The sequence below is a fragment of the Plecotus auritus genome (assembly GCF_963455305.1).
Source record: "Plecotus auritus genome assembly, chromosome: 8".
NCBI lineage: Eukaryota > Metazoa > Chordata > Mammalia > Chiroptera > Vespertilionidae > Plecotus > Plecotus auritus.
This window is the reverse complement of record NC_137782.1, coordinates 109632055-109657717: the sequence shown is the minus strand read 5'-3', so window position 1 is coordinate 109657717 and position 25663 is coordinate 109632055. Positions and strand designations below refer to the sequence as shown.

Genomic DNA, 25663 nt, shown 5'->3' with positions numbered 1-25663 from the left:
GACTGCCCGTTTAAGCCCGATCCCAGTGGGATTGGGCTTAAACGGGCAGTCGGACATCCCTTGAGGGGTCCCAGATTGGAGAGGGTGCAGGCTAGGCTGAGGGACACCCCCCCCCATGCACGAATTTTGTGCACCGGGCCTCTAGAAATATATAAAATCATAGACTAAAGAAACATCAATGAAAAACTTGAACACTAATATTAAGGGAATTGGGAGAACCAAGATGGTGGTGTAGATAAATGCCACTACTCGCTGCCTCCCAAAACCACATCAAAATTACAACTAAAATACAGAATAAGCATCATTCAGAACCACCTGAAAACTGGATGAATGGAAGTCCAACTAGAGAAGTAAAAAAAAAGCACACTGAGACTGATAGGAGGGGCGGAGTGAGCAGGCTGGTCTGACACCAATGTGTGGTGTGGGTGTTTTTTTGTTTGTTTGTTTGTTTGTTTTAAATATATTTTATTGATATTTTACAGAGAGGAAGGGAGAGGGATAGAGAGCTAGAAACATCGATGAGAGAGAAACATCGATCAGCTGCCTCCTGCACACCCCCCACTGGGGATGTGCCCGCAACCAAGGTACATGTTCCTGACCGGAATCGAACCTGGGATCCTTCAGTCCGCAGGCCGACGCTCTATCCACTGAGCCAAACCGGTTTCGGCAGTTTGTTTGTTTTTTATTGGCAGGGATATCACAGCTGCAGAGGTCTCCCATGAGGAGCAAGGGGTATGAATCCTACACCACACCCCCCAGCGTAGGGTTCCAGAGCAAGGAAGAGAAGTCCCCATAACTTGGGGCTATAAAAACTAGCGGGGATTGTGGCTCAGTGACATGAAGACTGCTGGAGACCCAGGTAGTTCCTCTTAAAGGGTTGATGCATAAACTTACTCAGACTTGCTCCTTCCCTCTGAGGTCCTCAGACTTACTCCCTCCCTCTGAGGTCCAGCACTGGGGCAGCAGATTGTGGGGGAGGGGATCCAGGGACATATGGGGAGGAACTGGATTGTCTGGCATTGGAGCAAGAACTTGGGGGCATCTTTTTCCAAGACAGGGGTGCTCATAGGGGTCATTGTTCCTATGCTGAGACCTCCCCCATCACAGAGCTTACTGGCAGCCATATCTGAGTTTCCAGAAGCCTGGCTCATGCTTTATGCTTCATCCTGATGATTCCATGACACTACCCCATCCAATTTGCAGCCCCATCCACACTTTCCCAAATGAATGACCTGTCCTGGTTCAGGCTTCAGACTTTGCTAAAATCTCTCAAACAAGCAGCAGCTGGCATCAGCATGCCCAATACCTATCAATAATAGGCCCAAGACAGCTTGGCTTTGCCTGGGCACTTCCAAGCAAAACACAAGATTGCTCTGCAGCTTGTGCTGGGTGCTCCCAGGCAGTGGCTGACTCTGCACCTCCTGGGAGGCCCCCACAGCCAGTGCACCCAGTGGGCAGCTTCAGACCATACAATCCCCACTTCAGGTTTTATAGCCTGAAGTTACTGGGACTTCTCTTACCGGCACTGGGGCTGAGGGGTCTGGTGTGGGGCTGGGACCCTTTGCTCCTCACAGGAGGCCTCCACAGCTGTGATATCCCTTCCAATTAAAAACATGCCACACATGGCTGTCAGACCAACCCGTTCTGCGCTTCTGCCACTCCTACCAGTCTCAATGTGCTTTCTTCTTTAATTCTCTAGTTGTAGAACTTACATTCAACCAGACTTCAGGCAATTTTGAATGATGGTTGTTCTATATTTTAGTTGTAATTTTGATGTTCCCACAGGAGGCTGTGAGTACCACATTTACCTATACTGCCATCTTGGTTCTCAAGATGTTTTTAAAAAATATATTTTAAGTAACAGTCTTTTATTCAATGGGTTTTTTTTACAAGTATTTTCTCCCAGTCTGTGGCTTGTCTTCTCATTTTCATTTGCAGAGCAAAAGACATTAATTTTAATGAAGTACAGTTTATTTTTTTCATGGATTGTGCCTTTGGTATTGTATTAAGAGTCATCACCATACCCAATCTCATCTCCTATATTATCTTCTAGAAGTTTTAAAGTTTTGCATTTCCTTTAGGTCTATGGTGCATTTTGAGTTAATTTGAAGGGTATGATGACTGTGTCTAAGATTTATTATTTTGCACATGGATGTCTAGTTGTTCATCATGACAATACTGAGTTTTTCTATCCATAAATATGAAATATCTATAATTTATTTAATTCTTTGATTTTATTCACAAGAGTTTTATAGTTTTACTCACACATATCTTATACATAGTTTGCTAGATTTATACTTAATCATTTATTTAGGGGAGGGGTTCTAATATAAATGATATTGTTTTAAATATCAAATTCCATTTCTTCACTGCTGGTATTGGAAAGCAATTGACCTTGTATATTAACCTTGTATTCTTCAACCTTGTTATTACTGCTTATTAGCTCCAGATTTTTGTGGTAAATTCTTTTGGATTTTCTACATAGAATATCATGTTACCTGGAATAGATTGTAATATTGAAATCTTTTTTAGGCTCAAATACCCGAATTCAAATTAAACCTGTCTGGGAATCACTGAACACAGAGACCCAAACTAACTTTTTATTAACAGATAGCTCTGTCAGTCATTCAACTGAATGGAGAATTCTAACTTCTTGGACCTTGAGATGTTTGAACACAGATGCAGAAACATGAACTTTTTTTGTTTTTGTTTATAATCTGCTTCTAGGAAGTATTCTCAAAACATGCCAGCTTTCCACAAGTGTTAATTTTTCTGACATGGAAACTCAAACAGAAAAATTCTGCTACTAAAATACTACACCTATTTAGAAAGTTTATTTAAGCAGTATAGAAACACAAATAATGAATATTGGCTTTGAAACCCTGGGGATTTTGTTATCAGCAGTGAAACGCAAACAGCAATGGATGCATTTCATTTTGGCTGATTTGGCCTGGAACATGTACTCAATTTAGAGATATTAAAATCTAGACGTGTTGAACTGTTCTCAGAACTCAACTTTTAATAAGTAGAGTCTACAAATAGAATAAAACTAGTCATTTTCTCATCAATCGACAAAAAGGAGAACAGTATTTTAACTATATTGAATGTAGTTGGATTTTACAGCTCCTAAGTAGGTTCTTTGCAATTCTTTGTATTTTTTATATGTAAACAGGAAGCCTATGATAAATGTGAGTGCATTATAAATGCTACTGATATTTGAAAAATAAATTTGGAGCTTACTTCTCAGCAGAAAGAATAAAAGTCAGAAGAGAGTGGCAGAGTATTATCAAAGTGTTAAAATAAAAATAATTCCCAACCTTTAGCATTCTCTACCTACCAAAATATATCTTAATATCAGCAAGGTTTAACCGAAGTGGTAGAAATGATCAGCTTCAGACACATTTTGAAGATAGGATCAACTAGATTAGATATGGGTGTATAAAAATATAGGTTTTAGGCCAAGAATTAAATGAACAGAGGGAATTTTATGGCCTTAAATATACATATGAGAAAAAAAGAAAGCCTGAAAAGTAATACAGTAAGCATTAATCTGAAGAAATAGAAATAAAAGGAAATAATAAAGAACAAAAGTTAATAAAATAATAAAACAAACAAAAGGGAGGATCACCAAAGCAAAACGTTGGTCCTTTGAAAAGACTATTAAAAACAACAGACTAGAAAGAGGAAATCACTACAGATTCTGTGGACATTAGAATGTTGAAGGATAATGTAACATAAAAAACATGTTTTCTAATTTTCCGAATATGGAGACATGCCTCAAAAAAATACACTGAATGGCATAAGAAGAAATTTCTAAATGCTCCTTTATCCATTAATTAAATAAAATCTTCCCTCAAAGAGAAAGTTCAGATTCAAATGGCTTCACTGCTAAGTACTAAAACTCCAATATTATATAGATTGTTCCAGGTATTGAAAGAAAACAAAATGAATTGGAAAGATTATCATAAGGTTTACACTACTTGATACCAAATTCTCATTTTTAAAAACCCCAATAAGGCAAATTGTTGGCCAATCTCAATTATAAAAATAGATGTGAATATCTTAAACAAAATATTAGTTAACTGAGACTAGAAATCTATAAAAATCATAATATACCCTGATTTGACAAAGGACATCCATTCCTGAAAAAAAATACAAAAATAAACAAAAAAAACTCTCATTAATTTAGGAATAGAACAAAACTTCTTCAACCTAATAGAAGTCATCTATGAAAGATGAAAGATGTACAGCTAATATCACATTAACTACTGAGAGTTTGAAAGCTTCCCTCTTGGACATGAAAATACTCAAGAATGTCCACTTCATTTCTATTCAATGATGTACTTGATATTCTAGCCAGCACAACAGGTAAGAAAAGAACAAAAAACATGCAGATTGAACAAGAAAAATTGTTTTATTTGTAGATGACCTAATTGAGTATGCAGAAAATGAAATGTAATCTACAAAAAGGCCACTAGAACTAACATGTAAATTTAGCAAGGTTGTAGAATACCAGATAAATATATAAAAATAAATTGTAAAACTTCTGGTTTCAGCCCTGACATATAAAAAACTTAGAAGACATCATTCCCATTGTTATAACAAGAAAAAGATGACTTAACTGAAAATCAAAGACTTTTTGTAAAAACATCAGGATAGTGAGGTGCAGAGTGTGTTGGCACCCTAAAATATGAGAAGAAAGGCAAATCCAGAGAGTCACAACTAAGGTATGCTTACCTGGAGCAGAAGTCACTGAAATCATAAATGATTAAAACATTCAAATGATAATGTGCATGCATTGCTGGAAGCTGAGTGTGCATTAACATAAGAGTGAAAAGATCGTAGGGGCCACATTCTTAGAGTGGCCCCATATTTACCTTCAGGAATCCCACTTGATTTTCACAGTGAAGATGTGAAAAAGGATCCCTTGTGTCTCTGACAGGAAAAAAGTATTTATTGTAAAATATGCCCAGAGCATCCCCCATAATAAGGCTTACTCTTCAAGTGAAAAAACTTTACCAGAGTTTATCCCAGCTGGAGAAGAGTATTCCTTCCACCCTACCACCTCTAGCCTTCTGGTTTCACATAAGTAGTTACAAAAACAAACAAACAAACAAACAAACAAACAAACAAAGTTATATCATTGAAAAACACAGGTAATATCAGAGTCCAGAGATACAGATGCACTAAAAGACTGAGATTTAAAGTACATGACTATAGAACAGTAGAGGCTCGGTGCACGAAATTTGTAAATGGGTAGGGTCCCTAGGCCTGGCCAGCAATCAGGGCCTATCAGGTTCCCAGGTTCCCTGCCTCCCTGCCTCCCGCCTCCCTCCTTCCCTCGCCACCCACACACCGCCACAACATGGTTCTCCCCTCCCCTTGCCTCCCCACATCCCCTCCTCCTCTGTCCCTCACCACCCACACCCTGTCATCATGTGGTTGCCCCCTGCCTCCCTGCCTCCTCCTCCCCTTGCTCCCTCAGCGCCCCACTGTCACTGCTGCTGGTCGCCCGCCATGTTTCATGCCACCCCCTGATAGTCAGCACATGTCATAGCAAGCGATCAAACTCCTGTTCTCCCAGTCAAACTCACGAGGGGACACTTTGCATATTAGCCTTTTATATATATAGATAATCCTTTCCCCTCTCCTAATAAGCACACTAACAGGAGTCCAGGATAATCACAGTGAATTACAACTGAAAAAGCTGCAGGTTGCAGTCTTATTGAGGAGGAGTAGGTAGGGAACCTAAAGTCAAGAGGAGATACAAAAATCAGGACAATCAAGGAATCTGAAGCCTCTGGAACCTACAGCTACACCAAACATTAGCCAAGTAACATAAACATTCACATTAAAGGCCTCTTTAACCTCAATTAACCAATACCCACTACAATCTGATTCACCCTCAACAAAAAATGACAAGACCTGAAAAATCAAGCAAAAATAGAACCATGAAGGGTCAGAAACAGATTCAGATATTGCATGGAATGGGAAGTATCCAACAAAAAGCTTTAAGTAACTATGATTAACTGCTTAGGGGCACTAATGGAAAAAGTAAACAACAGTAAGAGATGTATAATGTAAGCAGAGAGACAGAAAATCTGAGAGAATAACAAAGAAAGCTAAAAAGAACAAAATACTGTGACAAAAATGAAAAGTGCCCTTGATGGGCTCATCAGTAGACTCAACCAAGTCAAGAATAAAATACTTAGCTTGAACACAGGTCAGTAAAAACATCCCAAATTGAAATACAAAGAGAAATAAAAGAATAAAAAAACATATAAACAGAATATCCAAGAACTGTGGGAATAACTGAAATACCAGAAGGAGAAAAAAGAAGAAAATAAACATGAGAAATATTTGAAGTAATGTCCTAGAACTCTCCAAAATGAATGCACACTATCTATGTGTAGAGAACTGTAAAATACTGATGAAAGCAATAAAAAAATCTAAATAAATGAAGAAACATTCTACATTAATGGATTGAAACACTTCATATTGATAAGATGCCAATTCTTCCCAACTTGACCTAAAATTCAGTGCAAACCCAATTAAAATCCCGGAAAGCTATTTTGTAGACAGCAATAAACTGATTCTATAGCTTACATAAAAAGGCAAAAGATCCAGAATAGCCAATACAATATTGAAGAAGACAAAGTAATAGCAACTTTCAGATAGCATGGCTTTGCAAAAGAATAAACAAAAATAGATCAAGGGAACAGAAAGAAGAGCCCATATATATACGGCCATACAAATATAGGCAACTGAACTTGAAAAAAGAGCAAAGACAGCAGAGAAAGGGCAGTTTTTCAACAAATGGTGCTGGAACAAATTTAGGATGTCCCTATGCAAATTAGTGAACCTAAACACAGACTTTACATCTTTCACAAAAATTAACTCAACACAGATCACAGACATTAAGTATAAAATGCAAAACTATACAACTGCTAGAAGAAAAGAGAATAGGAAAATATGTGTCCCTGGGTTTAATGATGAGTTTTTAAATACAGCACCAAAATCACAATCTATGAAAGAAAAAGTTAGCAAGTTGAACTTTATAAAAATTAAAATGTCTCCTCTGCAAAAAGTACTGCTAAAAACAAATGAAAATATAAAGCTCAGCCTGGGAGTATATATTTGCAAATCTATCTGACAAGAATGTATATCCAAAATATACCAAAAAAAAATCTTAAGACAACAATAAGTAACACAATGAAAAACTGGGCAAAAGATCTAAATAAACACCTCACCAAAGAAGATATCCAGATGGCAAATAAATATATGACATCATCTGTCATTGGAGAATTAAAAATTAAAACAATGAGCTATCACTATACACCTACTATAAAGTCTAAAATACAAAATCTAACAATGCCAAATGCTGACAAGGCTGTTGAGCAAGAGAAACTCATTCATTGCTGGTAGAAATGCAAAATGGTACAGTCACTTTGGAAGAGAGGTTGGCACTTTCTGATACAGCTAAAGATAGTTTTACCATATGACTCAGCAACTGTGCTCCAAGGTATTTACGATTGGAAACTTATGTCCACACAAAAACTTGCACAATAAAGTTTATAGCAGCTTTATTCATAATTACCAAAACTGGAAGTAACCAAGATATACTTCGATGGTGTATGACTAAACACACTGTAGTACAAACATATGATGGAATATTGTTCAATGCTAAGAAGAAATGAGCTATTAAAGTATGAAAAGACATGGATAGACCTTAAATGCACACGGATAAGTGAAAGCAGCCCCTGAAAAGGTGATACACTGTATGATACAAATTATATGACATTCTAGAAAGGCAAACATTACGTCTGCCAGGTTATCAAGGTCAAAATAAACTGTGATAAGATATATATCATACACTGTATGATACAAATTAATGACATTCTAGAAAGGCAAACATTACGTCTGCCAGGTTATCAAGGTCAAAATAAACTGTGATAAGATATATATTATCACAGAGATAATATATATCCAGGGTATTATAAATACATACTATAGTATGTATTTATAATACCCTGGATATATATTATCTCTGTGATCTTTCTCTCAAAAACATATTACCCACTCTAATCAGGAGAAAAATATCAGATAAACCCCAATTAAGAGACATTCTACCAAATACCTGATTAGTACTCCTCAAAACTGTCAAGGTCATCAAAAATAAGGGAAAGTCTGAGACTGTCATAGCCAAGAGAAGCCTAAGGAGACATGACAACTAAATATAATATGGTGTCCCTGATCAGATCCTGGTACATAAAAAAGATATTAGGGGAAAACAAAGGAAATCTGAATAAGGTATGGACTTCAGTTAATATTAATGTATCAATGTTGTTTCTTTAATTGAAACAAATATGTCATGCTAATGTAAGATGTTAATAACAGAGAAAACTGGGTATGAGGGATGTAGTAACTCTGTAGTATCCTCACAATGTTTTGTAAACCTAGAGGTGTTCTAAAATACAAAGTTTATTTTAAAAACAATTGTATTTTCATATTCAAGTAACAGACAATCAGAATGTGAAATTTTAAATTCCATTTACAACAGCATCAAAAAATAGGAAATACTTAGGGGGAAATCTGACCCAAAAAAGTGTAAGACTTTTACACTAAAAACAATAAGATAACCTATGGGAAATTAAAGATCTAAGGAAAAGAAAAGACATGCTGTGTTCATGAGTGGAAACACTTGATATTTTTTAAATGTCATGTCCCCAATTTCAATCAAATTCCAAAGCAGGCTGTTTTATATGTATAAAGAGAATTCTGAAATTAAAATGCAAAGTAACTACAATAACCAAAAGAACTTTGAGAAAGAACAAAGTTGGAGGACTAGCATTACCTAATTTGAAGACTTAAAACAGAGTAATCAGGAGTGTTGTACCGTATTTGGCATCAAGATATATAAATATGTTCATCAAACAAAATAGACAACCAAGAAACAAACCTACACATATATGGAAAACTGACTTGCTACAAAGGTGGAAAACAATTTCATGTAGAAAGGATAGTTTTTCAACTAAATATCCATATGCAAAAAAGTAAACTTTGATCTATATCTAGTACTATACACAAAAAGTAACTTGAAATGGATCATAGATCTAAATGTAAGAACTAAAACTACAAAACTGCTAGAAGAAAACATGGGAGAAAATCTCAGTTACCTGAAGCTTAATGATTTCTTTAAAAGAACATACAAAGCTGGATATGAATTTCTGAAAATCAATAAATTTTATTTAATCAAAATCAGGAACATATGCTCCTTAAAAGACACTGTTAAGAAAATAAAAAGGCAAGCCAGAGACGGAAAAAATATATGCAAAACACATACCTGACAAAGGACTTATACCTAAACTACCAAAAAAAAATTTCACAACTTACTAATGATATAAACAACTCAATAAAAGTGTGCAAAAGATTTAAACAGAAACTAAGGAAAGAATATATATATATCCCATAAGCACATGAACAGATGCATGAAATCATTAGTCACTAGGAAGGCAAATTAACCATAATACATACCTATCAGAACAGCTAACATTAGATTCCGCACACCAAGTGTTGGTGAGGATATGGAACAACTAGAACATTCATACACTGGTGATGCAAAGGTAAAATAAAATAGTGCAACCACTTTGGAAAACAGTTTACAGTTTCTTCTGAAGTTAAACATATATCCATCATGTGACTCAGTCACTCTATCTACTCTTCAGTATTTATCCAAGAGAAATAAAAGCATTTTCCATACAAAGACTCACAGAAGAACATTCATAGCGCTTTTATTTTTGTAGTCCCAAACAGCAAACAACCAAAATGTCTATGTGGTATATCCTTACAATGGAATATTACTCTGTGACAAACAGAAATAAACTCTTGATTATATGTGATGACAAGCATAAATCTCAGAATAATTATGGTGAGTGAAAGTAGCCTGACAAAAGAAAACATACTCTGTGATTTCACTTATATAACATTTTAAAAAATACAAACAAGTTGCTATGACAGACAGAAAATCAGTGGTTGCCTAAGGATTCAAGGTAGGGTGACACCGGTTATAGAAGGGTATGAGGAAAATTTGAGAGCGCTGGTTAGGGCTACTATCCTGATTGTGGTGATCGTTTTACAGGTACATAAAGATGTCAAAACTGACCAAACTTTAATATCATTAAAACAAATGTACATCAAAAATATCTCCAATTATACATCTATCTGTTAGAATATTTTAATAATCTACTAAAATGCTTTCAAAGAACTTCCAATGACCTGGCAAAATGCTTATGGTTTACAATTAAGTGAAATGGCTCAAATATATAACTTAATATGTGATGATGTCAATTACATCAAAAGGTTATGTACACAGATAAAAATATTTCTGGTTAGAAAAAGATGTATATTACTAAAAGTCTTCCCTAGGTTATGGAATCACGGGAGATTTAAATTTTCTTTACACTTTGCTGTTTTATTTGATTATCATTTTTTAAAATATGTTTTTATTGATTTTTAGAGGGAGAGAAGGAGAGAGGAACAGCAACATCGATGAGAGAGGTACATCATCAATTGGCTGCCTCCTGCATGCCCTCTATTGCGGATCAATTCTGTAACTCGGGCATGTACACTGACTGGGAATCGAACCTGGGACATCTTGGTTTCTGGGTTGACACTCAACCGCTGAGCCACACTGGCTGGGATTGATTATTATTTTGATTTTACCTGAGATTGCAATGTCTTTTTAAGCAGGAAATAAAAGCGTAGGTGAAGGGAAGAATTTGAGTGATTATCTATCCTGACAACTGATTCCAATGTAGGCATCACAGACCCAATACTCTGGGTTGAAAGATCAAAGAGAAGACTCTGAGAGCTCATGTGAATCAAGTATTATCTGTAACTTAATAATTTGTTTCACACTCACATGAACTATTATTTTTTCAAATAGATCCACTGAAATTCAACCTTACTGAATCTGTACAATCGCTATTTTTCACATCAATAGGTACCAAAAGTAAAAAAACAAAAACAAAACACCTACTAGCATGGAGGTCCTCAAAAACTGATTCCCTTATACTTATTGCCTGTAGGCTGCTTTACTGGAATGTCTTCTGCTACTGCACCAGTATGTAGGATGGGCTAAGCACAGTAGTTGACATTCAGCTAATAAGTTCCATTACATGTTCCAATTTCTCTGCTATAGCTTTTTATTATATTCTAAACCACCTCATTCCTAAGCTACTCTAAAACCGGTGCTTTGTGTGTTCTTACACTGTTCAGACCCCGGAACATAATTTAAGTTATAAAGGTAAATTAATAATCAAATGCTAAAGTCAAACATGCACTGTGCCCCAGAATGGCTTTGTAAAAGCTATTTTAGTTAAACATTCAGGCTTTCTCCATATGTAAGACTGAGATTACTAAGTATGAGTCCTGGTTAGGTGTGGCATTACCAATCTGTGATTGATCTTCGGGAAATCATTTAATGTGTACCAAAGCTTCTACAACTGTTTTGTAATAATCCTCCCCAAAATTAAAGTCAACAAATAACTTAATTACCATTATAAAATAAAGTACAAAAAGCAGAGTCATTAATAATAAACTATTTGTTGTTCAAAGGCAGTTTAGTTTACCTCAAAGAATTATTCTCTGCTTTTTGCCTGCCAAGTTCACTTTCAGTATCCATTGCCTTTCTTGCTAGTGACTTCATTTCTTTTTCCACAGTGGTTATGGTCTCCTTCATCAAAGTCATATTTGACATTTGCTCCATACGTTCATCATCAAGCTATACAAGTAGAATGACAAGGTTACTGCCATCACTAAAAAAGTCTCCATTTGTAAAAACTGGTAGATGACAAGATTTATACAATGAGATGATCAGATTAGGCTTGAACTTTGTGGAAGGCTGTATGGACAAAGTGTTGTGGAGTAGGAACAATAATAGTATATATGGGGATAAGGGGGGGGAGGGATGAGAGATATCAGAAATACCAGCAACAATAAAAAATACATTTAAAAAAATAGTATATTCATCTACATTTTCAATCTGGTTCAATTTGACTTTAGCATACATATTCTATTTGCAAAAAAATTCATATTTGTTGCTCAACTTAACAAATTATAGCTATAAAGTAGAATTATGAAATAAATTATTTTTCCCCTAATTCTTTTTTTACTCTTTATAAAAACATGGTACACATGAATTTATAAATGCATTCAATTAAATTTGTAACAGAAAGTCAAATTCCCTTAATTCTGTTTATATAGTCATAATATCTCAAATACAGCATCTCACATCTTTCATTAGTAAAAAAGGTGATGCCTCACATTTAAATTCAGTTTACATATATTTTTCTTACTAGTTTTCATTTCACCATAATTTTCTCTACCCTAGCTACTCTTTAGGTAGAATAATCCAGTTTCCCTGTATCTAGAAATGTTCTCTTTAATGAAATAGGGAGATGAAAATTGTGCTAAAATCCCTGAGAACGCATCCCTAATGGTTTTTTTAAAGCCATTTTGCAACCTAACATGAAAAATATTATACTCACATTTTGGAATAAACAGTTTACAACATATATATATACCATCTCCAGTATTTTAGGATTAGAAACCCTATCACAGAAAAATAAAAGAACTTCTCTGAACATAGTAAAAAAGGAAAAGGGAAAGCCACTGACAGTTTATAGCCAAAAGTGCAAAAGTGACTTTACATTATGAACTGTACACTCCAGCTCCTCTATCCTTTGTTCCAAGTGAGCTTTCTCATTAAACGCTGTCTCTTGAGCAATCTGGTTAAAAAAACAAAAACAAAACAAAGCGCTTTCAATGTCACTGTGTCATGTTTCACAAATGTTCACATAGATAAAATTCTCTCAAACCTTTAGCCTTTCCCTCAGACTATCTCGTTCTGTGGTCATTCTTCGTAAATCAGTGAAGGCTACATCTCTTTCAGTCTCCACCCGCCGGAGGATGGCATGTGCAGTTGTTGATTTAGGAGACTTACAGCTTTTCATCATTTCTCGGCGAAGCCGGGCAATCTCTTCCTGCGCCTATTATTTAAATACATAGACAGACTCCTGTTTAGAACAGACACAAACACAGCTTTATATACAGCTGGTTGAAATCCAAACCTTTTATCAACAGCCATGGAGTAGGATAATGTTATAATTTTGACTTTATCCAAATAAATGCAAATGATGCCCCCAAAATGCAAATGCTATATACAAACAGAATTTTGCTTTCCAAAACCTTTGCCAAATTTTTTTTAAGAAATTAATTTGGGGTCAGTCAATGCAAGAGAAAATTATTTACTAAGTAATATATATGGTATACTCCATCATTTTGTGATATAAACATGAATTCCGCAGAATTCAGGTAAAATACTGGTTTAATAAATATTATCATAGTGTTATAGTCTTTCTCTACATAAATGTATATGCCATTGTCATGAACTAGATACCTTTACCCTGACAGAAAAGCCCACCAATCTTTAATGACAACCCAACATACTCTACATGCTGTTCAACCATCCTTGGTTCTAAATCTATTCTACGCCTTCAGATGATTGCATATCCTGCTTTGGGGCTTAAGTACATATCTTCCTTCCTCTCTATTGTAATCACTACCTACTCAACTAGTCTCCAAGTCTCAGAGGAAGATATGTTACTTCCTAATTTCCATAGCTAAGCCTTCACCAGAATCCTGGACCTCATCTCTGAAGTATCTTCTAAAGATATCCCTGACTCAACTAATAATTTCCTCTCACTCTGAATAGCACTCTCTGCACTGGCTCTTTCTCCCCTGCCTTCAACCATGCACAGGGCTTCCATATATTGAAAACTTGTCACTTAATCCTGTTGTGCCCATTTACCAACCTATGACTCTCCTTTGTTTTAAGTGTCTGTACCATGGCCTGTTCCTTACTACCCACTTTCTCACCCCACTGTAACCTGGCTCCCACATTTTGCAGAATTTCAACTAATGACCTTAACAAATCTAATGGCCTTTTCTCAGTTCTTGTTTTTGATATTTTGGCAACATTTGACATTGTTTTGAACATCCTTCTTGATCTAATTCCCTCCCTTTCCCTGCCTTAGCTTCCTGTCTTCTTTCTCTCTTTCCAATCCAATAAAACTTTCCAAGACCCTCTATATATAGCTTTCTCATTCAGAGACCTCACCCACTCTGAAGGCCCCAAACTCACCTCTAAGGAGATGACTTCTAAATCGAAATATTCAGCTCTTGCTTTTCTCCCTACTCCCATCCTACATTTCTTACTGCCTGATGGCGATTCCTACCTGAATGCACTCCATCTGTCTGAACCAACCACGTCTTTTCCATCATATCACCAATGACTTCCCTATTTCTTTTTCTATTACCACATTCCTTCAGTCATTCAAAACAGAACTTCAGACATTTCCATTCCTCCCTCCATTTGGCTCCAATCAAATCTTGTCAAGTCTTCCTTGGCAGCATCCTAGCTCAGCCCATAAATGCCTCATTCATGGACTACTACAACAGCCTTCTAAAGAATCCATGGATTCTCCCTCCTCGAGTTCTCTTGAAGGAGAAATCTACATATATGAAAGGCTAATATGCTAAGCGTCCCTCCCTCCGTCCAACCGATCACTATGATGCGCATTGACCACCAGGGGGCAGACACTCAACACAGGAACTGCTGAGCTACAGTGACTTGGCAGCGGCAGTTCTCGGGTGATGCACCCCAAAACCAGAGAGGCGGGAGCCTGATTTCTCTCGGGGCCACATGATTCCACCTTCGGCCATGGGTGATGTTGTTGCTGGGGCACTGGTTTACTTCACACTTGCATTTGTGTTCCACAACCTGTACAACAGCAACTTTGCAGAGTGCCCTCTCAGACCCCTTGGGGGGATGTTGGAGAGCCTGTTTCAGCCCAATCCCTGCAGGCCAAGCCGAGGGACACAACCTGCCGGAGTGACCCCGCTCATTCAGCAGATGCCAGGGAGCGACCACGGGAGGTTGGCTCCAGGGAGTATCTGGACCATCTCACCCTATCAGCCACCTTCTAATTAATTTTCTTTCAATGTGCATGCATCCATGCACCGGGTCACTAGTTGTTATATAAAAAGATAACATAAAAAGATTGTGTATGAGATAAAGGAGATAATATAAAATTCTTACCAGATTAAAATTGTAAAAATGAGGCTTTAGTCACATTTCTTCTGCTTTTAAAAAAATAAGCTGCCCATTGCTTATAAAGCAAAGTATAAACTCCTTGTAATGCCCTTGAACAGGCTCCACCATATAGTCCAGAAGCTGGTAAATTACACCAAATCTCACAGGCCAAATCCAGCAAGCCTCCTGTGTTTTGTAAGTTTATAAGCTGATAATATTTTTACATTTTTAAATAGTTGACAATCATCAAAAGAAGAAAAATATTTTATAATGGGTAAAATAATATGAAATTCAAATTTCAGTATCCATAAATAAAGTTATATTATAACAGAGCAAACATATTCATTTGTATACCATCTGTGGGTGCTTTCGCACCACAAAAACAGCTGAGTCTCTATGACTGAGATCATGGCCTGCAGAGCCCAAGATATTTATTACCTGGGCCTTCACAGAAACGTTTGCAGACAGCTGCTCTAGTTCAGTCTACCTCTCAAATGTCAGCTCCTCCTTCATCCACTGTCACATACCTTTGATACTAGTCTTTGACTGAATCACTTACCTTTGTCATGTGCTTCACATCATTTCTTTAATCTAAATGTTCCTTCTGATCCCTTTCAAGATAACAGAAACCCCATTCATACTCTACATAGTCTAGTAAAGATTTCCGTGATCACCATAAAGAAAAATATCTTTAGATTACTTATGCTAAAATAACAAAAAAGCAAATAAAAACAATTTACTTTATCTCCCCAATAAGACTGCCAATGTAGAAAACAGTATCTGAACGTTTTTAAACTGTGCTCCCTGGGTTAATGAGGTAGTGCAGTAGCTCACACTAGCTTCTTATTAACTAATTTACACTTAAAATCTCAATATAAAATTGTCTATGCCCAGCCAGCCTGGCTCAGTAGTTGATTGTCGACCTATGAACCATGAGATCATGGTTTAATTTCTGGTCAGGGCACATGTCCATTTTGGTGGCTCGATCCCTAGTGTGGGGTGTGCAGGAGACAGCTGATCAATGATTCTCTCTCATCATTGATGTTTCTATCTCTCTAATCCTCTCCCTTTCTCACTGAAATCAATAAAAATATATTTAAAATAAAATAAAATTGTCTGAAGAGAAGGAATAGAGCAAAAATTTGAGGATCACAAACAAAGTATACTTATTCAAGTATAGGATTTTCTAAGCAGAGGTTTAAGTAAAATAATCTCACATCTTATACTCATACACACAGCATTCATATTAAAGGACTCTCCTGCCCCTTAGCAGTTTTGACCCTTTAATCATGTGTACGTACATTGACTCAGGTTTCATGGTACAGACACAGACACCAGTGAATTCTAATCAAAGCCAAGTAGTCACCCCACACACTTAGAAGTAGCAGTTGCCTTTGAAATTGCTCAAACTAAAAATAAGAAAGCTAATTATGGAAGAAAATATCATGTGTCATCCATTAAATAGCTAATATAATATTTAAAACTTTAAGCATAATAAAAGACAATGCTGAGAAAGAAAAGAAAGTAATAAGATTGATATTAGAGTGAAAGAAAAGAGTATTGTGATTTAACCAAAAGGATTGATGCTATGGTATAGTATATACTGGGCATTTATTTTATATATTAAGATATATGCCCAGATCCATTTTCCCCTGGGCCAATTCTCCTAAAACAAGCTTAATTAAATGGCAAAGAGCAGACCAAAATAGGAGTCAGACAATCTGGACTGATTCCTGCTGTTCTTGGGCAAATAGTTACTTTATCAGCCCTGCCTTCCCATATTAAATGAAGCAAACAGGCCACATAATCATGGTATCCAAAGTCACTGCAGTTATTTAAAAAGAGATGAGTGCCCTCTGGTTTGGCTTAATGGTAGAGCATCTGCCTGTGGACTGAAAGGTCCCAGGTGTGATTCCGGTCAAGGGCACATGCCCGGCCTGGTTGAGGCTTGATCTCCAGCAGGGGGCGTGCAAGAGGCAGCCATTCAATGATTCTCTATCATCATTGATGTTTCTATCTCTCTCTCCCTCTCCCTTCTTCTCTGAAATCAATATAAATATATTAAAAAAAATAAAATAATAAAATAAAAAGCGATGAGTAAGCTTGACTTAATTAAAATACAACCCACTAAGGTGAACTTTAAAACTTCAAAAAAACAAACTGGCAGTGTTTTCATCTTATGATTATTTTTTTTTTCTTACAGGGGCAAGCCCATCACCCTGCACAAAGCTGCTGTAATTCTTAATTGAATTTTATATTTTTAAAAGAAATTATGCTGGTAATATATGGTGTTTAATATTTGTGAAATAAAGAAACTATTTGGTTAACAGAGGTATTAATTTTAAGCTAAAAATAGAGATAAACTGATTTTACTCTCTGAAATTAAATTATATGGCAGTTTCTAAAGTGATTGATAGTATATTAAAATGATATGTTACAATTTTTTAATCTCCAAACTCAAATATTTTTACCTTAAACTCAACCTATCTTTCTATTTAACATTTTCCCCATTTCTTATTTCAAAAATCAAACTATTTCTATGCATGTATGTGACCTTTTATGGGTATGGGGATAACATATGTATGTGTCCACACATATACTGTATTGGAAATATATTTCATTAAAAATATCTTAAGAACGAAGGTAATTCCTAACTGGTAGTTAAATTAATTTGATTGGCAGATTTAAGCATACCTAAAGAATTACATAGCTCTGGAGTTAACTGTTATTACTTACATATTCTGTTTCCTTATAAGCAAGTTTACCTGTTCATAAAGAAGAAAGGTCTTGTCTCTCTCAGATGTAAGAACCTTGACATTACCCTGAATTTCTGCCAAATGACGCTCATATTTTTCCAGCATGCACTTAAGTTCTTCACGGTCTCGCGTGGTCTTCAAAAGCTCTACATCACAGTGTGTAGCCTACAATTATTGGATAAGAAATGTGAAGCTCTTCTTTGATATGATGGCAGTTCACAGTCTTTATTTAAGTAATCATGATGGTATAAAGAAAGGAAATGATGAAAAAAAAAGTTTAAAAATCACCTCACTTTTAAACAGCTTCATCCCAAATTGCTCTACATTTATCTGATTACCTCCCTACAATGACAAATACTAGGGATAAAGAACCAATTTCAATGGTCCACTGTTTATCAAAGAGACCTCTGTCCCCTAACCTCTTTGATAGACCAATCAACCTGAATTGTTTCCAGATTAGGTAAATCAAAGAATAAAAGTCAGTGTTTGAGCAATAAACTCCAAAATATTTATAACTTTCCAAAACTTACCCGGGAAGATGGTGACAGGCGTCTTGGACTTTTAGATCTACTTCTGATCATCTTTCTCAAGTTTTGAGCTTCACTCTTATAGAGATCTTTGTCTGCTTCTAAGGTCTTGACAAAGGAATCAAGTCTGGAAGGAGATTTATTTTGTGATGTTTTAATCTCTAAAATTATCTTGCCAGGGAGAAAAAAATCAGGCCAATATTTCAAGCTAAACTACAGCAACATTTTCTACATGAAGTTGAACACACATAGGATCCTTAAAAATAATAAATCTGGTCTGGTTTTTTTTTGTTATGTTTTAAATATATTTTTATTGATTTCAGAGAGGAAGGCAGAGGGAGAGAGAGATAGAAACATCAATGATGAGAAAGAATCATTGATCAGCTGCCTCCTGCACATCCCCCACTAGTGACCGATCCCTCAACCCCGGCATGTGCCCTTGACCGGAATCGAACCTGAGACCCTTCAGTCCATAGGCCAATGCTCTATCAATTGAGCCAAACAAGGTAGGGCAATAAATGTGTTTTAAAAATGATTTTTAAAAAATCACACTTTAAAAAAAGCAGTTAGCTTTCGTTCTTTCCCAGCATTTCTGAATGTTCTATATTTTGATTTAACTAAAAGTACTCCTAAATTTACCCAATAATTTTGAAAAAAAAAAAAAAGATAAAGAAATTTCAGAGAGGCCAGAAGTGTCCAAAGATGTAGTTACAAATCCTAAAAATAAAATTAATTTGCTTAGAAAAACTTGTATAGCACCTAAGTTTTGTGCAATAATTGTTCAAGGAATGAATAAATTAAAGGAATACTGGATATTCTATACTTATAAGAACTTTCAAGTGCATTCCTATTCACTTTAGTATATTTAGAAACATTTATTTTATAACATTTATTTTACCAATGCTATATTGGGAGGAAGTAACAGATATACTTACAGAGAAGGTGTTTCAAATATTTTAAATAATAAAATTAAAATGTCTAAACAGAGCAGTTTTCATTTCACATTGTTAGATAAAGAAAATATATTACCTAGAATTAAACAACAAAATTTGACGTAACAGATATTTCTTACTAGGAAAAAGAAAAGTAAATATGTAGACAAATGCATCTTACATGTTGAGGATTAAATTACTCGCAGTTATCACTTTAAATCAATTAACAACAAAGGGCATTAATAAAACTAACCAAAAATTCTCTCTAGGAGAGCAAGGAGTAACGATGAAATGGAGCAAGAACAGCATTGCTCTTACACATGGGAGTACCCTGTGCACCAAGCAGAGGGCTGATTGTAGAACACAAACATTTTTAACTGTTCACAAAATCATGAGAGTCAAAACATATGTACAGTTTTTTGTAGTTTTACTATATTAACAAAAATAAAAATTATTACCTAACATATAAAAGGCACTTACAGATCTGAGTCTTTTTCTTGTATCTTCCAATACTATTATATTATTTTGCTGGCAAACGAGTTCAATCTGAAAATCATGCCAGAAAAAAGTTATTTGGATTTTAAATATATAAACTGATTTAACTCAAAAAAGAGAATAGAAAAAGCAAGCCACTTAAAAATAAAAATATGCAGACAGTGAATATTTTACAAAAGAAATGATATTCTACCTCTTTGTTTACCTGCCTTTGATGGTAGAAGAACCTAGGATGAAGTATAGTAGTTTCTTTGAATTAGCTAATGTCTTGTATAAAATATTGATAATATATTTTAAATTACTCCCCACAAACTAGAAAAAATGTTAATACTAATTATAATCCTTAAGATAATAAAATGGAAGAAATAAAAGAATGACTAGGATTTTAAAAGTTTTCCCAGATCACCCATGGTCATAAATGATTGTCTTTTCCTTTGAATTCTTAATAGCTTAGTTAAATCCAACCCACAAAAACTTTTTGTATAAGATTTATGACATCAAACATACCCAGTGTCATAGTATAGTTCCCCATAGTTATAGTTTAGTTTAGTATATAACTAAATTGTATGTTTCTAGAGGCCAGTGACTATGTTTTTAGGCAAAGCTGTAAAGCTCTCTGCTGAAAGTTGGCAAGCTAGTTTAATAAATTTATTTCTCAATTCATAAACCTCTCATTCTAAACTAAAAAGTACTATATTTAAAATATATTTTTAAATGTACCACATTTTATTTTACTTTTTTAAATGTACTATTTTTAAATATATTCTAGGATTACTGTACCTCATTTGTTCTTTTGACTAAAGTACTTTTCTAAGATGTCTCTGGAAGTCATACTTTTATGAAATATTAAGGGTTGTTGTGGTATGAGACATAACTTGTATACAGTTTGGGTAAGCTTATGTATAGTTATTAGGGTAGACAATTTTCAGTGCTTTAATTATACTATTATGTAGACACTAAAAAGAGAATATAATTTGAGTTGTGTGTACAGATATCCATACTAAATTAGTATTAAAACTCCACAAGACCAAAAGTTTTATTTAGTATGACACACTCTTGTAAAAAATAAATTTATATACAAATATCCCATATTCAGATGGAAGAAAACTAATAATATATAAACTGAGGAAGATGGATTTTGTCTAGTTATTACAATGTATGATTACAGTCGATGTTATTTTATATAGATGAAAATTTTTAATAATAGATATGTATTACTTTACATATAAAACACATAATGCTGATTCTGCTCTGAAAAACATAATGAAAAGATGCTAACCCAGTTTGTTCATTTATTTGACAAATGTTTAATGAGGACCATGTACCTGACATTTTGCTATATGCTAGATCTAGTGGTGAATAAAATAGAAATTTCTGTCTTCATGAAGCTGATATTCTACTTAAAAAGAGAAAAACAAAAGATATTAGCTAAAATATATGTCAGATAGTGAGTGCGTTGTTCAAAAAATATATATTGAGCACTCACATATGTTCTTTGCACTTGACATATAAAAAAGTGGACAAAATAAATCAAGATCCCTGCCTTTGCGGATGCTATATTCCAGCTGGGTAGACAATAAAAAATAAATTATATAGTACAATACAAATAACAAATAAATTATATAACACAATACAAAATAAGAGCAGAGTTAAGGCTACTGGGGTGTTTATGAAGGAACAGGTTGGAATTTTAAATAGGGTGATTAGGGAAGTCCTCATGAAAAGGAGTCCTTTGAGCAAAGACTTAAAGGAGGGAGGAAGTCAATCTTATAAAAATCTGGGAAAACCCTCCAGGCAGTAGATACAGCCTCCAGCAAAGGTCCTAAAGGCAAAAGATGTCTGCTAAATTCCAAGGAATTGTAAGGAGGCTAGTGTGGCTGGAGCAGAGGGAGAGAGAAAGTAGTAGGAAAGTGCTATAGAGAAAAATAAAGCAAGCAGAGGACAGAGAGAGTTGTGCATATTTGTGTAGTGTGTCTGATAATGGCTCCTAAGTTAATTAAAAATACAAATTGTATCAAAAGAAACTAGTAATGGTGAAATTGCAATTCTGCTTCTCCATATTTCAAAAAATTGTGTTTTTAATTATCTGGGAAACACTGTTTTAAGACATAAATGGCAAACAACTCAAAATGAGAAGATAAAAGGAGGCATATAGTTGTAGTGGTTTTCTTCTTTTTTTTTTTTTTTTTTTTTACAGGTTTAATGGTTTTAATAAGTTTACCCCTTCAGTTCCAATTTGCAGCACCCAATATCCCCTTTGAAACATCAGACAGACCCGACAATGGCCGACAGTAAATTTCATACCTGCAGAGTTTAAAAGTTCAGGTTCTCTGAGCATTCTGTGTTGCAGTGGCACTTGTCCAAAACTGGTACCTCCCTGTGGTTGGGGAACTTTAAATGTAACAGTGAAAAGAGCTTTTCCCCTTCAAGGGAAAGAAAAATCACTCCTTAAAACCCAGCAGATGTGGCTGTGAGGTCTTTCCTCCTGTCCCATCTCTTCAGGCTTATTTTTTGCAGTGGAGCAAGAGAGACCAAAATCTAACCTGAGTTACAAGAAACAAGACAGTGATGGCTATAAAGGGCGTGACCAGGAGTAACAGATACTCCTTTACCTCCCACATCCAATGTATGTGCTTCACAGAAAAACATCAAAAATAACAGGTCCACAAAATACAAAAGCTAGAATTACAAAATCCATTCATCCAAGGGTGATGGAAGGCAGGAAGGGGAGGTGGAAGGATAAATGGCACGGGGAGAAAAGGTATTCGAATCAGTCCAGGCGCAGGGGGGCTGGCAAATCCTAGAAAAGAGCTGCAGAAAAACCTATGGGCCTTTCAGACTCACAGGTGTTAAAAGTCTACATACTGGTGTCGGGAGATTGTGCCTTACATGCACCAGAGACAAAAATCCCAATTCCTCAGAAGGGAATACGCAGAGGGCCCTTGGCAGAGTGGGTCCTGCCTTCCCTGGTGGGGGTGGTGAACAAGGAAAGAACTGCATAGCCTCCTTCCAATCCCACTCATTCCCCCTGGATGGATGGTGACTCAGTGGCCTGCAGCAGCCTTCAGTTTGGCAGGAGACGAATGCAGTGAAGGGAACTACTCAGGGTGGACTGCAGGTAGACCATCTTGTGAAAGAGTCTGTTGCTTAAGAAAACCACCAAGGAGAAGAGGCGCAACTGGAAAAGGTAAGCTTTGCCAGTGGTCTTTGCTTCATTGGCTCTAATCCTATCTAATAAAGAGGGAATATGCTAATTAAGCATCACTCCGTCACAAAGATGGCTGCACCAACAGCTGAAGCCAAGTTCCCATAGGAGCCTTAACAAGCAATCAGCAGGGACCTGAGGCTACGCCCTCCCCCGCCCCCATGGGGCTTGACAGGGGACCTCAGGCCACCTTCCATACCCGGCAGGGCTTGACAGGGGACCTCAAGGTGCGCTACCCATCCTGGTGCTGGGCTAGGGGACCTCAGGCTGCTCCCCCTGCCCCAGCGCCAGGCCAGGGGACCTCAGGCCATGCCCCCCACCTGGCAGGGCTTGACAGGGGACCTCAGGCCACACCCCCCACCCAGCGGGGCTTGATGGGGGACCTCAAGGTGCACTTCCCGTCCTGGTGCTGGGCTAGGGGACCTCTGGCTGGGGCTGGGGGACCTCAGGCCGTGCCCCTCACCAGGTGGGGCTTGACAGGGGACTTCAGGCCGTGTCCCCCACCCCAGCACCAGGCCAGAGGACCTCAGGCCGCACCCCCCACCCTAGCACCGAGCCAGGGGACCTGAGGCTGCGCCCCCCTGCCTGGTGGGGATTGACAGGGGACTTCAAGGTGCACCCCCAGTGCTGGGTCGGGGGAACTCAGGCTGCACGCTGCACCCAGGGGGGACCTGAGGCTGCACCCCCCTGCCGATGGGGCTTGACAGGGGATCTGAGGCTGTTCCCCCCTCCTGGTGCCGGGCCAGGAGACCTGAGGCTACGTTCCCTGCCCAGCGGGGCTTGACAGGGGATCTCAGGCCATCTCCCACACCTGGCGGTGCTTGACGGGGGACCTCAAGGCCCGCCCCCCAAACCCGGTCTGGGCTGGGGGACCTCAGGCCACGCCCCCCGTCCTGGTGCCAGGCCAGGGGACCTGAGGCTACGTTCCCTGCCCAGCGGGGCTAGCCAGGTCTGGATCTATCCCAATGAGGGGGGTGGGGCAGCCGGGTCTGGGTCTCACGCGATTTTGAGGCACATGTGGGTGGGCAGGGACTTGACTCTGGGTCCCATGGTGTGCCCCAGACTCTGACAGGAGGAATGTTTTCATATACATTTTACTAATTTTCTTTCATCTCTGACACTTCTATTATAGAGAAAGGGCAAATAGCAATATTAAATTATTTCCTCTAATTAATTCCCTTTTAATGTGCACGAATTTTGTGCACCAGGCCACTAGTAATGAATAAAGGAAAGAGGATAGAGAAGAGGCAGCCACTGATAATGTATGAGGGCTGCATTGCTGTGAGGAAAGCCAGAGGTAAACCAAATCCAATGTAGTAAGGCCAATTCCTCTCTATGTTTGACAACCGCTGGTGCATTTCAATTCCTTTATTGAACCAACGATATTCAAAGCGGTATAGTGAGTAGAGAAGAGACATATGCAGGAGACTAACCAGCTGACCAACAAGGTGGATGGGAAAGAGACTCACAAACATCCCCTGGATGAGGAAAAGAGCCTGGAGCAGAAGGTTGAAGAGCATGTCAGCAATGATTTTGCTAACACTAGGGAATGGGTGAGGCTTCCTCCCTGATACCTCGAATGCCAGGTCGGCTATATCTTGGAACCAAATGGCATTCACCACTTTGCTAAGCACAAACAGGGGGAGCACCCAAAGAGCACTGAAAATTGACGTGAGGAAGAATTCCAGCCACGACCAAACATCTCCGTGTAGAGACGGATCGCCAATAATCTCGGCAGTTACTGACTGAAGTACAGGGATAAACACTCGATAAAACAAGAGGAGACTGAACCAGAATACTCCGCCATTCCAAGTGCAGCACTGGAAAATTCTACTAATGATACGTGGCTCACTCTCTTGCTTCCTCTCTATGCTCTGGGCTCTCCTTTGCGCCAGAACACTACTTGCCCTTCTTCAATGCTGCTCCTCTCTCTTTTGCTGAATTCGAGCATCGAGCTTTGAGATGGTACAAATTCCCCAAATGGAGTCTTTGATTCCCCGGGCAAGGTCCTGGAGAAAGGTTTTGACACTGTCAGCCATATCTTCACCACCCAAACTACCAACTATATAGAGGCGAGAGAAGCACCCCAAAATCTTTCATCATGAAGAACCCGGCAACTTCGCCGCTCGGCTCCGACCCAGCCCCTCACTCACTGCAGGCCACTGGACCCTCCGCACCGACAGCTGGCAGCTGCCCGGGCGCTCCCAGGGCCGAGGCCGCTGTGCCCGCACTCTGTAGTGGTTTTCAAATGTCCACGAACTCTAATATTCCTCCCTTCAAAAAATGGAGCTTACCTGCCCTCCCCTTAAGTGTGGGCTACACCTAGTAACACACGTCTAATGAACAGGATGTGGTGGGAGTGCTGGTGCACAGCTTTTGGATCATCACAGGCATTACCAATTCCTCCTTGCTGTCTCTCTTGGATCACAGGCTTGGAGACAAGCCAGCTGCTGTAAAGACTATATCAAACGACCCGAGAGAGAGGTCCACCTGGCGAGCAACTGAGGTTTCCTGCCAAAAGCCAATGGCCATCTGAGTAAGGCATCGTAAAAGCAAATCTTCCAGGACAGTTAAGCAATGACTGTGGCCTAACC

At 37.6% G+C, this 25663-nt stretch overlaps 1 protein-coding gene and 1 pseudogene across 8 annotated transcripts in view; both read right to left on the bottom strand.

The window, feature by feature from the left end:
• The window catches only part of LOC308255571 (testis-specific gene 10 protein), a gene marked incomplete at its 3' end in the record, with an annotated part of 124655 nt that overhangs the window by 79613 nt on the left and 19379 nt on the right, over positions 1 to 25663 (bottom strand). For 6 of the 7 annotated variants that reach the window (XM_080683192.1, XM_080683187.1, XM_080683189.1 and 3 more), the window contains exons 3-8: positions 19850 to 19915; positions 18441 to 18564; positions 17920 to 18075; positions 12879 to 13049; positions 12711 to 12788; positions 11631 to 11782 (exon numbers count right to left, since the gene is read on the bottom strand). In XM_080683192.1, coding sequence (XP_080539318.1) covers positions 11631 to 11782; positions 12711 to 12788; positions 12879 to 13049; positions 17920 to 18075; positions 18441 to 18491 — 608 coding nt within the window. In that variant the 5' untranslated portion in view covers positions 18492 to 18564; positions 19850 to 19915. Of the gene's footprint in view, positions 1 to 11630; positions 11783 to 12710; positions 12789 to 12878; positions 13050 to 17919; positions 18076 to 18440; positions 18565 to 19849; positions 19916 to 25663 lie in introns of those variants that run through there. The other variant, XM_080683190.1, reaches the window with a different exon arrangement.
• On the bottom strand, positions 22909 to 25200 carry LOC308256750 (etoposide-induced protein 2.4 homolog; annotated as a pseudogene). The gene is made up of 2 exons: positions 24283 to 25200; positions 22909 to 23095 (listed from the first exon to the last, which is right to left on the bottom strand). The product of its transcript is annotated as an etoposide-induced protein 2.4 homolog (transcript).